This window comes from Mirounga angustirostris, unplaced genomic scaffold, assembly GCF_029215605.1.
Source record: "Mirounga angustirostris isolate CCGP_5_RB_7025 unplaced genomic scaffold, mMirAng1.0.hap1 SCAF_1, whole genome shotgun sequence".
NCBI classification, from domain to species: Eukaryota; Metazoa; Chordata; class Mammalia; order Carnivora; family Phocidae; genus Mirounga; species Mirounga angustirostris.
The window spans coordinates 110,938,076-110,954,638 of record NW_026991709.1 but is presented as its reverse complement, the minus strand read 5'-3'; the positions used below and the strand labels follow the sequence as shown (position 1 = coordinate 110,954,638).

General features: G+C 37.0%; 1 protein-coding gene and 1 pseudogene across 5 annotated transcripts in view; one reads left to right on the top strand and one right to left on the bottom strand.

Annotated features, from left to right (window-relative positions):
* EIF2A (eukaryotic translation initiation factor 2A) overlaps window positions 1-16,563 on the top strand; it is a 49,080-nt gene that overhangs the window by 20,370 nt on the left and 12,147 nt on the right. For 4 of the 5 annotated variants that reach the window (XM_064586332.1, XM_045903556.3, XM_045903555.3 and 1 more), the window contains 7 exons: window positions 913-986; window positions 1,124-1,268; window positions 1,452-1,568; window positions 4,401-4,972; window positions 8,537-8,650; window positions 15,053-15,181; window positions 15,967-16,032. In XM_064586332.1, the coding sequence (XP_064442402.1) occupies window positions 913-986; window positions 1,124-1,268; window positions 1,452-1,568; window positions 4,401-4,972; window positions 8,537-8,650; window positions 15,053-15,181; window positions 15,967-16,032 (1,217 nt within the window). Of the gene's footprint in view, window positions 1-912; window positions 987-1,123; window positions 1,269-1,451; window positions 1,569-4,400; window positions 4,973-7,345; window positions 7,510-8,536; window positions 8,651-15,052; window positions 15,182-15,966; window positions 16,033-16,563 lie in introns of those variants that run through there. The other variant, XR_010410092.1, reaches the window with a different exon arrangement.
* On the bottom strand, window positions 12,558-15,055 carry LOC123863720 (glycine cleavage system H protein, mitochondrial-like; annotated as a pseudogene).

Sequence of the window (16,563 nt, the reverse complement as noted above, 5' to 3'; positions counted from 1 at the left end):
GGCTCCAAATAAGGTTCCTCACATTGCAAATTGATACATATATCTTTTAAGCTTCTTTTAAGCTATAGGTTCCCTTTCCATCTCTTCCACACTGTGTGGGAACAACACAGACCTACACTTGAATTCCTATCCGGTCACTTACTAGCTGGGTGACCTTGGTGAGTAATGGGACTGCACATCTAACTCTCACTGATTGATTTTTATCAGTGGGAGTGCCCCCCCCTTGAGATTTATTATTAAAGAAACAAGGTTATTTTTCATATATCTTCTCATAGTTAAATTTTGCTACTGTATCCTGTCCTATAGTTTAACATGTTCATCTGTCCCCTAAATAGCTACTTGGATCTAGAACTGCTCAGCTTCAGATTCTTCTTTTTTGGGGAGATGAAGGCAAGTCTACCTCATAAGTGGTGCTCAATTCTTTCATCAAGAAGCACATAACATCTTATGGTCTTTAATTTTGTAGGATTAGCTGACATTAATGTTCATTGCCTAGGTCCATTATTTCATGAGTGGTTACAAATTGGTGATTTTCCAAGTCTCCCCACCTCCCCTATCACTTATAAGCTATATTACTTCTATAGAGAAATTCCCCCACGTACTACTTGGTTACCTAGTGGTACCATTTATATAGGAAAGAGCACTGTTCTCTTAAAATCAGTCAGTGGGAGTTAGATGTGCAGTCTCGTTACTTACCAAGGTCTCCCCGTTTGTAAGTGACTGGGTAGGAATTCAAGTGTAGGTCTGTGTTGTCCCCACTCCACCTTGTCTCCACCATGCTGCCTTACCTACATGAGACTACAATGAGTAGTATCCATGTATAGTTACATTAATCTTTTATAATGCATTCAGAATTGATCATGTTCCTATTAGCTTCTCTCTTTCATCTAACACTATTTCCTTTTTTTTTAGACACAATTGCAAATAAATTGCATTTGCAAAAAATTAATGATTTTGTGTTATCACCTGGACCCCAACCATACAAGGTAATTTCTGTGTTTTTGTTCATGTGGAATGTTATTAGATTAAACCTTTTCCTGGTTCTTAGTGACTGTAAAAGCATGTCCATCTTAGTTTATATGCCTCAAAAAATGAAGTGATGATTTATATGTGTGTATTTCAGGTGGCTGTCTATGTTCCAGGAAGTAAGGGTGCACCTTCATTTGTTAGATTGTATCAGTACCCCAATTTTGATGGACCTCATGCAGCTTTAGCTAATAAAAGTTTCTTTAAAGCTGATAAGGTTACAATGCTATGGAATAAAAAAGGTATGATGATTATATTTTATCTCATTTATCAAGTATTGAGGCATACTCCTGTATGTTTAGAAAAAAAGAGTATCAATGCTTATTTAATGAAAATGTGCTCTGTTACATTTTTTAATTTTTTTTTCTTATCACCATTAGGTTAATTTGTGTTTTAAATCTTAACTAAAGTTTTTACTGTTACAGCTACTGCTGTGTTAGTAATAGCTAGCACAGATGTCGACAAGACAGGAGCATCCTACTATGGAGAACAAACACTGCACTACATTGCAGCAAATGGAGAAAGTGCTGTTGTGCAATTGCGTGAGTATCCCAGTCATCTTCTTGTGATAAAACAATAGAGCACTATGCCATAAAGAGAATCTAATCCAAATTCTTGATCACGTGATAAAACTCAAATATTTTAATAGCCTTTAAGGTGAAATTTCTCTTAGTTAATAAACTTACTGTCATCCCCACACATAGATTATTTTGACAAAATCCAGTTAATTTAGTTCTGGGGAACTTGATAAGTGAAATAATTTCATTGTAGCAACTCTTTGGGGACTTATTTATTATGACAGTAAGTTGGTCTAGTGGGTTTAGCATTGTCTTCAGAACTGAGGAATGTTACCATTTCATCTTTTGTTTTGATGATATAAATTGCTATAGAATAATACAGTTCTAAAATTCTGCAACTTCTTGATTTTTCATTTTGAACTGAATATGTAAAAGTAAGAAACTTCATTATAAAAAAACTATGTATTCCCTTTGAAGTCTGAAAGGAAACAAGGATGACTCCTCTTTCTACTATAATTTAACATTCTGAAAGACCTAGTCAGTGTAACTGATCAAAAGAATAAATACACAATTTTGAAAGGAGAAAACAGAATCATATCTGTGCATGTACATGAAGTCACAGTATAAACAGCCACTTAAAAAACATAATGGAAGGAAAGATCCCATATAGACTAACATAAAGGCAAGAAATAAATAGGACTAATGGGAAGAAAACTTCAAAATTTTAAGGGACAGAGTGTGACCTTTATTTTTATTTTTATTTTTTTTAAGATTTTATTTATTTGACAGAGCACAAGCAGAAGGAGAGAGAGGGAGAAGCAGGCTCCCTGCTGAGCAAGGAGTCTGATGTGGGACTCGATCCCAGGACCCTGGGATCATGACCCGGGCTGAAGGGAGCTGCTTAACCGACTGAGCCACCCAGGCGTCCCCAGTGTGACCTTTATTAAGAAGAGTTTTATGGGCGCCTGAGTGGCTCAGTTGATTAAGCGTCTGCCTTCAGGTCAGGTCATGATCCCAGGGTCCTGGGATCGAGTCCCACATTGGGCTCCCTGCTCAGCGGGCAGTCTGCTTCTCCCTCTGCTTGTACTCTCTCTCTATCAAATAAATAAGTAAAATCTTAAAAAAAAAAAAAAAAAAGACTTTTATAAAGATGTCATTTCTCTCCAAATTAACCTAAAAATTAAAATGCCGTTAGGTGTTTTTTTTTGAACTAGATAAACTGATTCTAAAGTTGATTTTTTTTTTCCCTTTTTTCCTCATCTTTTCTCTTTAATTTATTTGAGAGAGAGAGAGAATGAGCAAGCATGAGCAGGGGGAGGGGCAGAGGGAGAGGGACAAGCAGATGCCCCGCTGAGCGGGGAGTCCCAACACAGGGCTCAATCCCAGGACCCTGACATCATGACGTGACCTAAAGTCAGATGCTTAACTGACTGAGCCACTCAGGCACCCCAACCTTTTTTTCTAATCTTAAAAGTGAAAAAAAGATTTTCTAACAAGGCGGAATAATAAAGGAAAAGTGAATATATAAAATATAGATTTCTAGGGGCACCTGGGTGGCTCAGTCAGTTAAGCCTCTGCGTTTGGCTCAGGTCATGATCCCAGGGTCCTGGGATCAAGTCCTGCATCGGGCTCCCTGCTCAGTGAGGAGTCTGCTTCTCCCTTTCCTCCTGCTTGTGCGCACTTGCTCACTCTCTCTCTTTCTCAAATAAATAAATAAATAAATATTCTTAAAAAAAATATATAGATTTCTACATTGGTGGGAAGAAAAGCCCATAAATTAAGCAAGACAAACAAAAAATTGGGGAATAAATTTTTTAGATGGACAAGGGATGAATATGAGAAAGGTGAATTTTATTAATCTATTAAGTAAATAAGTAAAAGACCAATAACTGGAGAGAAAAATAAGCATGGGACAGTAAAAGTCCGCAGAAACAGAAAAAGGTTATGTATAAATATATTAAAAGGTGCTTAGTTTATAATAAAAGAATAGGAAGACAAGTGAACAGTTTTTCTCTTAGTAGCTTGGCACAGATAAGGCGTGAGGGAGAGTGAGGGGAAAATATGTACTCTCAAGAACTGCTGATGGGGCGCCTAGGTGGCTCAGTCAGAGGAGCATGTGACTCTTGATCTTGGGTTGTGAGTTCAAACCCCACGTTGGGGGTAGAGATTGCTTTAAAAAAAAAGAAAGAATCTTAAAAAAAACCCACCTTTTGATAGTATAAAATGGTACAACTTCTCTGAGGGGCATTATGGCCTATCGAGTAAATGTACACACCTTTGAGCAGCCAGGTTCACTCCCACAGATGTGTCTGTGTACACTCACCGTTGAGAATATACAGGAATACAGTACCAGTGGAAGAGTGAGGCAGATCTTAATGTGCTTATGTGGAAAAATCTCCAAGATAGGGTACTAAATGAAACAGCAAAGAACTTTAGTGTGAGTGTGTATGTGTGTTTAAGAGAGATGCTTAATTTAAACAAAAATATTCTGAAAGCATATACAAGGAATATAATAGAGGATTGCCTTTTTGTAGAGGGTCTTAATTAGTGGCATATCATTTTGTTCCTGTGTGCCTACATTACCTCTTCTAATGAAAACTAGTTTATTAATAGGACTAATAATGTATGTTTCTATGAGCCTACATTGCCAAAATGTTTAAAAGAAATTAAGATAAAGCATTTATCTCCATAGTATATCATATAAAAATATTTTAATTGTAACGTATCTTCTAATTTTTGGATTTTTTTTTTTTTTTTTACTGTTTGACATGTTTATGAGTATTATATGCTTATAACTTGGCTACTATTATATTCATGTAATGATTTATTGCTAATTTGGGTTTTATATTCTTCTAGCAAAAAATGGTCCCATTTATGATGTCGTTTGGAATTCTAGTTCTACTGAGTTTTGTGCTGTTTATGGTTTTATGCCTGCCAAAGCGACGATTTTCAACTTGAAATGTGATCCTGTGTTTGACTTTGGAACTGGTCCTCGTAATGCAGCCTACTATAGCCCACATGGACATATATTAGTACTAGCTGGATTTGGAAATCTGAGGGGACAAATGGAAGTGTGGGATGTTAAAAACTACAAACTTATTTCTAAACCAGTGGCCTCTGATTCTACCTATTTTGCTTGGTGCCCTGACGGTGAGCATATTTTAACAGCCACGTGTGCTCCCAGGTTACGTGTTAATAATGGGTACAAGATTTGGCATTATACTGGCTCTGTCTTACACAAGTATGATGTGCCGTCAAATGGAGAATTATGGCAGGTTTCTTGGCAGCCATTTTTAGATGGAATATTTCCAGTAAAAACAATAACTTACCAAGCGGTTCCAAGTGATGTACCCAGTGAAGAACCTAAAGTTGCAACAGCTTATAGACCCCCAGCTTTAAGAAATAAGCCAATCACCAATTCCAAACTGGTAAGTAAAGTTTTACTACTTTGGTGGGAAAAGACTTCAGTGTATGGAGTTCTCTAGACCTTTTTCTCATGCATGTTCTTGCGTTACTTAGCACCTGATTAGAATATAAACTCTAGAGTAGAAACCATGGAGGACCTACTGCTGAAGATGGTGAACACCTAACATTGTCAAGTTGACAAAGTAGTCAATTTAAAACAGTTTACGTTTTACATCTGTGGGGAAGAGAACAGTATGACATACTGGCTTTATAGAGATCATGGACTCAAATTCAGATGCCTGTCAGGCTAGGCTGGCCATGCAAGGCTTTGGTGACTGGGAGAGAATGGTGAAAGGGAGAGACCATGCTCTCTTTAAAGGCCATAGCAACTGCACAGCAGCAGCCGATTGTTTCCATAGGAGATTTAGGCCCAGTTTGCCAAAATGTTTGATTTTCCAAGACAAAACAAGTCTGGATGCTTATGTAAAATTTCTCAATTTTTGAAACACTGTTGGTCAAACAAAACATACTTGTTTTCCTTAGGCTGTCAGTTCCCATTGGTATCGTAAAGTTAGGACCAGAGCATTGGTCAGATTCTCATCTGCTTTAAAATGTTAGCATTTCGGAGCCCGGGGGAAGCATTTATTAATGACCTGAGTCTCTGGGATGATGTTAAGGAATAAAGTTGCTCTGTAAGAATGAACAACAATATTACTGGTATTATAAAGGTGGACATACAATAGGTGTAAACTGGAACCAAGTAAACAGGGATATATAGTCACTTAAATATTAGGCACTCAGGGAAGTAGATACTTTTTCAGAGGATAAATATTCCTATGCCTCCCTCATGCCACTCCTAACCTTCTCAAAAACAAAAACAAAACAATAACCCTTCTTCCTCCACAAAATCTAGCAGTGGTCTATAACTTCTTAACTTCACTGAAATGTTCTGTTTAAACATTTTTGTTGTATTATTTACTAAAAACATATAAAAGTTATGAACAAATTAAGCCCCATTTATGATATTTGGCATTTAGGTTAAAATTTGTCTTCTCTCTATATTAAAGTTTTCCTTACCTAAGATAAAAACAGAAGTAACCTCAACATATCCTGCTTTCTAAATATCTATATGGTAGCACAAGAGGAATAAATTCTGAATCAGTATATATTTTTATTCTCTGATTCATAAAACTAATTTGTCTTGATAGGGAGAGAAAGAGAAATATACTTTGAAAATAGTGATAAAACTTGCTAAGAAAGTCTTAAAGCCAACATTGTTTTAAGATTTAAGATTTCCACTAAATTTTTGTTTTTGTATGTGACATGGTGATTATGTGATCCTATCAAATCATTTTAGTTGAAGGAACCACATGCCCAGTGAGAAATTTTTGTGTCAAATTCCAGAAATGAGCTAAATGGCAAAAAATACTGTCAAGAAATTACCCGAAACAAAGACATTCTAGTAAATAACTTCACAAAGGAGGAGGGTTAATTAGTAAAAGGGAAAAAAAAAAAAGATGGGATTCTCTCTCAAAAAACTTACTTTTTTTATAAATAAAAATTCACGTATGAATTACACTGAGGTATTTCTTGGCTTTCCAAAAAAACCCCTTCACTTTTTTTTTTTTTTTAAGATTTTATTTATTTATTTGAGAGAGAGACTGAGATAGAGAGAGCATGAGAGGGGGGAGGGTCAGAGGGAGAAGCAGACCCCCCGCTGAGCAGGGAGCCCGATGCGGGACTCGATCCAGGGACTGCAGGATCATGACCTGAGCCGAAGGCAGTCGCTTAACCAACTGAGCCACCCAGGCACCCAAAACCCCTTCACTTTTATAATGTATTCATCAAAACAGACCCACAATAATTGATATAAATGAAAAAACAAATTTTATAAATAGGGATGAAATTATGTACAGTGGGCACAGTACTAAAGCCAGAAAAGCTCATGATCCCTAGTAGCCGTGTGGATTTTTTGTGTGTGTCTGAAATGAAAGTCTGTCAGTGACTACATCATGTTCATAGTGTAGAAGACCTTATAATGCGTCCTTCTTTACTTCATTTTTAATTGCTTTGTCATTTTTTTGAGGTTCTTATGACTAGAAACTTCTCACCCAAAGCAAGGTACTGTAGGAGAGCCCGCTATGGAAAGAATTTTGATGTGTAAAACAAATGTTCAGCAAGTACTGCTGTGTCTTAACTAACGTTGTATGCAGTGTGGATAACAAAGAAGTGAAAGAGACTTGCCATCAAATTGTCTGTTCTACAAGTGTGGGTTCTCAAATACTCAGTTACTGCAGGTAGAGCATGTACACACACAGAACTTTGATGACCTGAAGTAGTTGATGCAGCTAAGATAGTCACAGTATGGTTTCTTATTTCTTCCTCTGTATCTTCAGTGTTTGAGCCCTGCCCATTTCCTCATAGCACTTATAAGTACCACGTGGATCTGAGATCTAATACTTAAGAAGCTTCATGGAGATCTGGTTCTTTTGATGTGCTGAGTATGATAGAGTCTAAGAGACAGTTAACACTGAGATAGCAGCAGTTTGGAGGGAAATCAGTAAGTAAACGTGAACCTGTTAAGAAGCTGTAGTTCCATCACACATGCTCCCTGTTGCCTCAAGCAACTGTGGAGATGACTTAAACCTGTGTATGTGTATTTTTTTTATTGAAATATAACTGATATGTAAAATTGCAAGATATTTAAAGTGTACATCATGGTGTTTTGATATAGGTTTACATTATGAGAGGATTCCTCCCATCTAGTTAGTTAATGAATCTATCACCTCGCTTTTTTTTTTTTTTTTTTTTTTTTTTTTTTTGCGGTGAAAATATTTGAGTTCTCAGCAAATTTCAATTACACGATAGTGTTATCCACCATAGTCACCATGTTTTATACCAGCTCCTCCTTGATCCTATCCTTAATTCACCCTTTCTGTTGTGGAATATAGTTGATGGGTGGTTATATAAATATCTCATGATGGAAATGATTATCTGTTTTTTTTATTATAGTCTGAAGTTTTTTGTGGGCCTCTTCATTATGTTAATCCTGGATTTACAAATATGCAGTTACCACTTCCTATTTGGTATTTTTTCTCCTGGTCTGTTTTAGTTTTTAATTTGCTTTTATTTTTAAGCTTCTAATCTCTGATTTTGCATGTAAAGACCTAGAAGTAATTCTTTGTGCAAAGAAAGCAAATGAGGCAATTGGGTTTCTGTTGGCAGTAGTCAGATCCCAAAAGATCCCGGAAGAAGCTGTTGTTAGTATCTAATTTCATATGAAGCATGTGTCAGTAATAGTACTAAGAAAAGTCCCATTGTTTAACAAAGCTATACAGTATTTTGCCAGCACTTGTATAACTGAAAGACATCATATATCAGCTAATAGGAAGATACTCATTAAATTAAATCCATCCTTGACAGTTGGAGTGTGTCTACTACTGATACGAGTTTTGAAATATTCTTTACCAGTGATATGAAATTTAATAAAATGTTTATCCCACACCAACAAAATTGTATAATTTGTGATACATGTTTTTAAAAGCATGGATTCCATTTCACAATCGTTTGTTTCACATTTTCCACAGCATGAGGAGGAACCACCTCAGAATATGAAACCACAAGCAGGAAATGATAAGCCATTATCAAAAACAGCCCTTAAAAATCAAAGGAAGCATGAGGCTAAGAAAGCTGCAAAACAGGTATTTGGGACACTAATCTTTTTGAAACAAAATAAGCAAAATTGGTTAAATTAGCTTAATTTAAGCCTCAAAGTTTAAAGATTATAGTCCTAAAGATTTGACTATTATGGGTTTTTTGGTTTTTTGTGTTTTTTTTAAGATTTATTTATTTAGGGGCACCTGGGTGGCTCAGATGGTTAAGCCCTCGGCTCAGGTGATGATCCCAGTGTCCTAGGATCTGGCTCAGTGGAGAGTCTCCTTCTCCCACTCCCTCTGCCTCTCCCCCTGCTCATGGTCTCTCTCTCTGTATCTTTCGGTCTCAAATAAATAAAATCCTTAAAAAAAAATTGAAAAAAAGATTTATTTATTTGAAAGAGAATGCATGCACGTGCACACGAGTAGGGGCAAGGGCAGAGGGAGAGGGGGAGAGAGAATCCTCAAGCAGACTCCCATGCTGAGCACAGAGCCTGACAATGCGGACAACGTGGAGCTTAATCCCAGGACCCTGAGATCATGCTCTGAGCCCAAATCAGGAGTCGGCCGGCTGCTTAACCAGCTGAACTGCCCAGGCACCCCAACACTTGACTACTGTGTTATAAAATGTAGTTGGAGTTAGACTTAAATAGCCAGAATGCCTTTTCTTTTGTGTTTGCCTATGAATTTCTGAGTAGTTCTGTTTGTATAATGAGGAAGTGAGGAAAGTGGATCTGGCCTTAAAACCTTAAACCCTAATGGGATTGTGTAGTGTGTTACTTGTTATAGACCCTTCTGTTGAACCCAGTGTGAAGTGGTATGGTTTGCTCTCTGAAAGCGTATGTTTGTTAAGAGAGATCAGAAATTGCATGACCATAAAGCCATTTTGTTACTCAGTATAACATTACTATAGGAAATTGTTCAACTGGGAGTCTGAACACCAGAAGTACCCAAAACAATGGAATTGTTCTAAAATAATTTTTTATGTGATTTTATAGTTGAAAAACCATACCAGTGTAATAACTGATAAATTATGATTGTGTATGGCTTATGGTGATAGTGCAATCAGTTAGGCTAGGAGTATCTGGTTAGTGAAATCATCATGACCACATTTTTAAGATTCAGATAATGCAGACTTGCTGGTAATGGTTGAATTTTGACAATTCTAGATTGTTTATGTGTTTTGGTAGGCAATTACTATTTTAAGGCATAGAATTGCATTATGCAACCATAGTCTGCTGAAATCTGAGCTTTAAAAAAAAATCAGTGTGCTCTTTTGTAGTTAATATATTTCATCTCCAGAAATATCTTTTTTTTTTAAGATTTTATTTATCTATTTGACAGAAACACAGCGAGAGAGGGAACACAAGCAGGGGGAGAGGGAGAAGCAGGCTTCCCGCAGAGAAGGGAGCCCGATGCGGGACTTGATCCCAGGACCCTGGGATCATGACCTGAGCGGACAGCAGACACTTAACGACTGAGCCACCCAGGAGCCCCTCCAGAAATATCTTTAAATAGGTCAGGTTTAGATCATTCTAAGCATAATGATCTATTCCATGTATTTGACTTGTATAAAAGCAGGAATTGTCCTTTCATCATGTGAGTAGAGATCTCTTACTGGCCCTGAATATTACAAGTTAGTAGTATCCTTTTAAGTACTGGTAGATAAGATTTCTTCTTTTTTTTTTCCTAGCTAATATTTTCAGGCATAATTGACAAAAATTGTTAAGTGTACAACGTAATAAGTTGTTATAGGTAAACATTGTGAAAAGATGCCCACAGTTGAGTTAATTAACACATCCATCACTTTACACATTTACTTTTTGAGAGGTGAGGACACTGAAGTTCTACTCTTTAGCAAACTTCAGTTATACAGTACAGTATTATCAGCTGTGGTCACCATGTTACATATTAGGTCCTCAGACTTTATTCATCTTATAACTGGAAGTTTGTACCCTTTTACCAGTCTGTCCCCATCCCCCCCACTCCATAGCCCCTGGCAACCACCATTCTAATCTTTGTTTCTAAGAGTTTGACTTTATTTTTTTTTATTTTTTATTTTTTTAAAGATTTTATTTATTTATTTGAGAGAGAGAATGAGAGAGAGCACATGAGAGGGGGGAGGGTCAGAGGGAGAAGCAGACTCCCTGCTGAGCAGGGAGCCCGATGCGGGACTCGATCCTGGGACTCCAGGATCATGACCTGAGCCGAAGGCAGTCGCTTAACCAACTGAGCCACCCAGGCACCCTGACTTTATTTTGAATAGATTCCACATATAAGTGATACCATCCAGTGTTTTCTTTCACAGTCTGGCTTATTTCACTTAGCATAATCCCCCCAGGTTCATTCATGTTGTTGCAAATGGTAAGATTTCCCTTTTTTTTTCCTTCCTCAAATATTTATTATTTATTTGAGAGAGAGAGTGCACTCTAGAGAATACGAGCAGGGGGAGTAGCAGAGGGAGAGGGAGAAGCAGGCTCCCCACTGAGCAAGGAGCCCAATGTGGGGCTCGATCCCAGGACCCAGGATCATGACCTGAGCTGAAGGCAGATGCTTAACCAACTGAGCCACCCAGGCGCCCCTGAATAATAGTCCATTTTATATATATATTCCACATTTTCTTTATCCATTCATCCATTGATGAACACTTCAGGTTATTTCCACCTTGGCTATTGTGAGTAATGCTGTAATGAACACAAGAATATAGGTATCTCTTTGAGATAATGATTTTGTTTCCTTTGGTATATCTCCAGAAGTGGGATTACTGGATCATATGGTAGCTCTATTTTTAGTTTTCTGAGGAACCTCCATACTGTTTTCCATAGTGGCAGTATAAGATTCCTTCTCATTGAGATTTAAGGGCCTTTGAAACCCACTCAACTTAAGAATCCTATTTTTATAAATGATGTTTCTTCCTCTTTATTAGAAGATTATTTATTTATTTTAGAAGATTTTTTAAAAGTTTTTATTTGAATTCCAGTTAGTTAACATACAGTGTAATATTAGTTTCAGGTGTACAGTATAGTGATTCAACACTTCCTTACAACACCCAGTGCTCATCACAGCAAGTGCACACCTTAACCCCCATCACCTATTTAACCCATCCCCCGCCCCCCACCTCCCCTCTGGTAACCATCAGTTTGTTCTCTATAGTTGTTAAGAGTCTGTTTCTTGGTTTGCCTCTCTCTCTCTCTTTTTCCCTTTGCTTGTTTGTTTTGTTTCTTAAATTCCACATCTGAGTGAAATCATACGGTATTTGTCTCTCTCTGACTTACCTTGCTTAGCATAATACTCTCTGGCTCCTTCCATGTCATTGCAAATGGCAAGATTCATTCTTTTTTATGGCTAATAATTCCATTGTATGTATATACCACATCTTCTTTATCCATTCATCAGTCGATGGACACAATCTATTTCCATAATTTGGCTCTTGTAGATAATGGTGCTATAAGCATTGGGGTGTATGTATCCCTTTGTATTAGTATTTTTGTATTCTTGGGTAAATACCTAGTAGTGTGATTGCTGGATCGTAGGGAAGTTCTATTTTTAATTTTTTGAGGAACCTCCATACTGTTTTCCAGAGTGGCTATACTAGTTTACACTCCCACCAATAATGCAAGACTGTTCCCCTTTATCCACATCCTCACCAACACCTGTTGTTTCTTGTGTTGTTGATTTTAGCCATTCTGACAGGTGTGAGGTGATACCTCATTGTGGTTTTGATTTGTTTCCCTGATGATGAGTGATGTTGAGCATCTTTTCACATGTCTGTTGACCATCTGTGTGTTTTTGGAAAAATGTCTATTGAGATGACTGGTTGGAGTTAGTTATGGTCGTGTGATAGAACAAAGGAAAATGGTCCATGACAAGATCCACTTTCTCAGCCCTCTGAGTTAAGTAATCAAAGATGAAGGAGTCAGAGGTATATAATCTAAACAAGTACTTTTATAAACTGGTGATGACTTTATAAGCTTATGAACTTTACCAAAAGGAATTTAAACTAAGAATTTAATCTTACCATATATGCATCATTTTCAGAGAATGACCAGAATTTAAGTATAATAAGACATTTTAACTTACTCTTGGTTATTTAAAATATGGTAGAAAGTTAAATTTCATACACTTTAATAGATTTTCAAATGTACTGACATTAACCTTCTTTCCTAGAAGAAAATTTTCTCAGCTGTTTGCAAACTAAATTTTTAAAATTCTTACTTGATATCAAAAGTGAATTTTGATAGGCAAAGTATCTCTCTTCTCCTTTTACCCACTCTTCTCCTTTAGTTTTCTTTTTTTTTTATTCTTATGTTAATCCCCATACATTACATCATTAGTTTTAGATGAACCTTTAGTTTTCTATTATGAAAATACCGAACTACATATTAGAACTTGTAGGCTTCTTTTTTTTTTTTTAAGTTGTTTCATACTAGTTTATTTAGGGGTTCCATTTTCGCTCCTCAATAGATTTCTCATATGCTTCTTCACTCATTAATTCATCCAGCTCTGAAGGATTACTGAGTGCTATCTTGATCAGCCAACCATCTTCATAACAAGATTTGTTGACAAGTCCTGGATTTTCTGCAAGAGCTTCATTAATTTCAGTTACTAATCCTGATAGAGAATAGAGTTCACTAGCAGCTTTCACACGTTCCAAAGCACCGAACTCATCTTGTTTGTTCAGTTTTGTCCCAACTTCACACAGACTACAGTAAACAACATCTCCCAAAGCTTCCTGTGCAAAATTACTGATTCCCACTGTTCCAATACCATTTTCTGTTGTTATCCATTCATGTTTGTGAATTTACGCACGGAGAGCACAGCAGAGCCCGTGCGCAGTGTCTGGACGGCGCCCGCCCTCAGCCCCCAGAGCCGCGGCAGGCAGCGCGCGGTGGGCGCGGAGGCGACGTGCAGACTGCAGGCCGCAGCCCGCACGCTCCGCACCACTCGCAGCACCATGTTCACAGAGGTGCGGGGGTCGCAGTGCAAGCGGCTCGGGCACCCCAGCCGGCAGGGGCGGGGCAGGGGCGGGGCCACAACTTCCAGGCTTCTTAAGAGTAGAATCTAAACAGTTTCTTTCTGACTACTTTGTTAAGTGCTTTGCTCAGTAATGCGTTTTTACATAGAAGGTTAGAAATTAATATTTGTTGAATTGGAATGTACAAAAAGTACAACTAACATGACTTTAAAAAGAAAAAGTGACTCCAATTCTATACTCTCCAAAAACTCTCAGGCAGACATTCCTAGATATGAAGATATAGGAGTGATACTGTGTTTCGTGTCCCCCTGGGATGCTTTGGTATTCAGAGCATTTTACCCAGAACTCTGAGTAAGTTTTGGCCTTGGGGCTTTTGTATTCCGCCGGGAACTCTATAAGGAAGAAATAGAAGTCCTATCTTAGGGCCAATAAAGCCTTATATAACTTTTTTTCCCCCCCTCTTGTCAAAATGTATGTCTTGTCATAATTACAAAAGGAGAGTAGTTCTTTGACTACTTCATTTATTTAGCATGTGCAGTAAAGCAGGTCTTATGCTGGGGGCACAAACAGAACAATGAACAAAGAAACCTCTGGTATAGTCGTCTAATGGGGGATAGTACAATACACTGTTACAGTAGGAATACATACCACGTATTGTGCAACTAATCCAGTCTTTTGGGTTGGGAGAGAATTTTCCAAAAGGCCTAAAGGATAAATAGGGTCAGCCAGGTAACCTGAAGTTGTTCTAGCACACACAAAGGCCAGGAAACAAGTATATGGCACCTGAGGGGAAATCGAAGTGGTTCAGAATCAGAGGTCTGATCACACTGAGAGCAGCCTCCCTTTGAGTTTTCCTTGGCAGAGCTGCACTGATCTGATTATAAATAAATCTCTGTAGGACTTAATCCGGTAACATTATCCATTACATGTACTTGATCATACATACTCATTAGAGTTTTGGAGGACATCGTGAAAGTGAAACTTCAGACACCTTAAATTAGAAGAGCCCTCTCACATTTATAAACCATTCATATAGTGGCACATCCCAAAATATCTGAAAATTTGGAATGCTTGTTGGCTGATACAGAAACCTCCTGGTTTTTTCTGCTAAAGTCATTTCATTTCTTTTCATTTGTCCTTTTATTACTAATATAGTATTATTTTTTATTTTATTATTCTACTTTAACTCTAAATTTTAGATCTAGCAAAGTGTTCCCTATGACGATGACATAGTAAAAACCTTTTGGGTGTCTCCTTATACTGTGATTTTCTTTTTTTTTTTAAGTTGTATCTTTCTGTTATGGGACAATGTGGCTACTTCATGAGACCTTCAATTCAGATCATTTATATAAAATGTAGTATAAAAGATAAAATCGCATTTTGGTTTCTGCATTTTATATACCAAGGCTATGTTGGTTGAAATACTTTAGTGTTTTCATTTTAGAAAATTGAATTTTTGAAAATATTTCCTGCAGGAAGCAAGAAATGAGAAGAGTCCAGATTTGGCACCTACTCCTGCCCCACAGAGCACACCACGAAATACTATCTCGCAGTCAACCTCTGGAGACCCTGAAATAGACAAAAAAATCAAGAACCTAAAGAAGGTGAGACACTTAAATAAAAGCCAGATGTGCTTATTGAAAGAAATCCATGAGAAATGTATAAAGATGGCATCTAAGAAGTTTGTGTCAGTTCTGATTATTGCTTTCTCACTATGAAATACTATAATTTGGGAATGGCACTGATTTTAGTTCTATTCCCAGATGTCTAATGGCTGTTATTAGTCTTTATTATTGATTTTTGGAGTAATAAGAAATGTACCTTTGTACAGAAATATGCTGAACACTTTTATACTCAGTATTTCATCAGACATTTGTGAGATAGGTAGGAACAGATATTTATCCCAGTTTTGAAGATGAAGAAACAGAGAGAAAAAGAAATTTATTAATTTGTCGTATTCCAACCAGTTTGTGATGGGGTAAAACCTGGGGTAAAACCAGGTTTCTAGAGTCTTCCCAGGCTGCATGACAAAGTATCTCTTAAAGCCAAAGACATTGTCTGGATACAATGAAGTGCTGGAATAAGTGGTAAAGTTGGTGATATAGTTACATACTTATACATGTACATGTATACCATTACTTGAAAGCTTGAACATTTTTTTGCCAAATCCCATTTTCTTAATGTACTTAATTTTACATCTAAGTTAAAAAACAAAAAATTTTACCTTGGCATTTTAATAGACTAGCCTTGACCCAAAGGTAAAATAACTGATTCACCTTATTCATTTTTCCCATTCATGTGATTGAGTTGTTACTAAGAAAATTTGCATTCTGAATACTGAAATTACTTATTCTTCCTTCTCTTGACTCATTATATTTGATGTTCGCAGAAACTGAAAGCAATCGAACAACTGAAAGAACAAGCAGCAGCTGGAAAACAGCTCGAAAAAAATCAGGTCATTTTTACATGTTTCATTTGTGCATGCAGTCACTACCACTCTTCCCCCTTTTTATTATAAACAATTTTTTAATCAAGTGGGAGAGCATATAAATTTAAAAACTTATTTTGAAAACATGCCATATATTTGGTAAAATGTTTTTACACTTAAACAGAAAGGATAGGGAAAGATAAGATGTAGATCATGGTGAATGAGAGAATCGCTATTTCCGAGAGGCATACTGAAGCCATTGCTGTTAAAAATAAAGGCAACTTATTAAAATAAACATAAGATTCTCTTCCTTCCTATATTTCAGGTTGCACTGCCCTGTTTGCTCCTTTCTCTCCTTCTGAGGGAAGCCCAATTGTAGAATGGGAAATTTCTTGGACCCTCAGTGTTGCAATAAGACAGCATCTGTCCTTTGCCCCCTTGATTCATACCAAGAAACAAATTAGAGCTTGTTTCTTTGTATTTTTAAATCTGTATTTTCCAGTAGATCTGTTAAAGTGTAAATACTCTTTTTATAAATTTTTTATCCTTTGCTGTTTT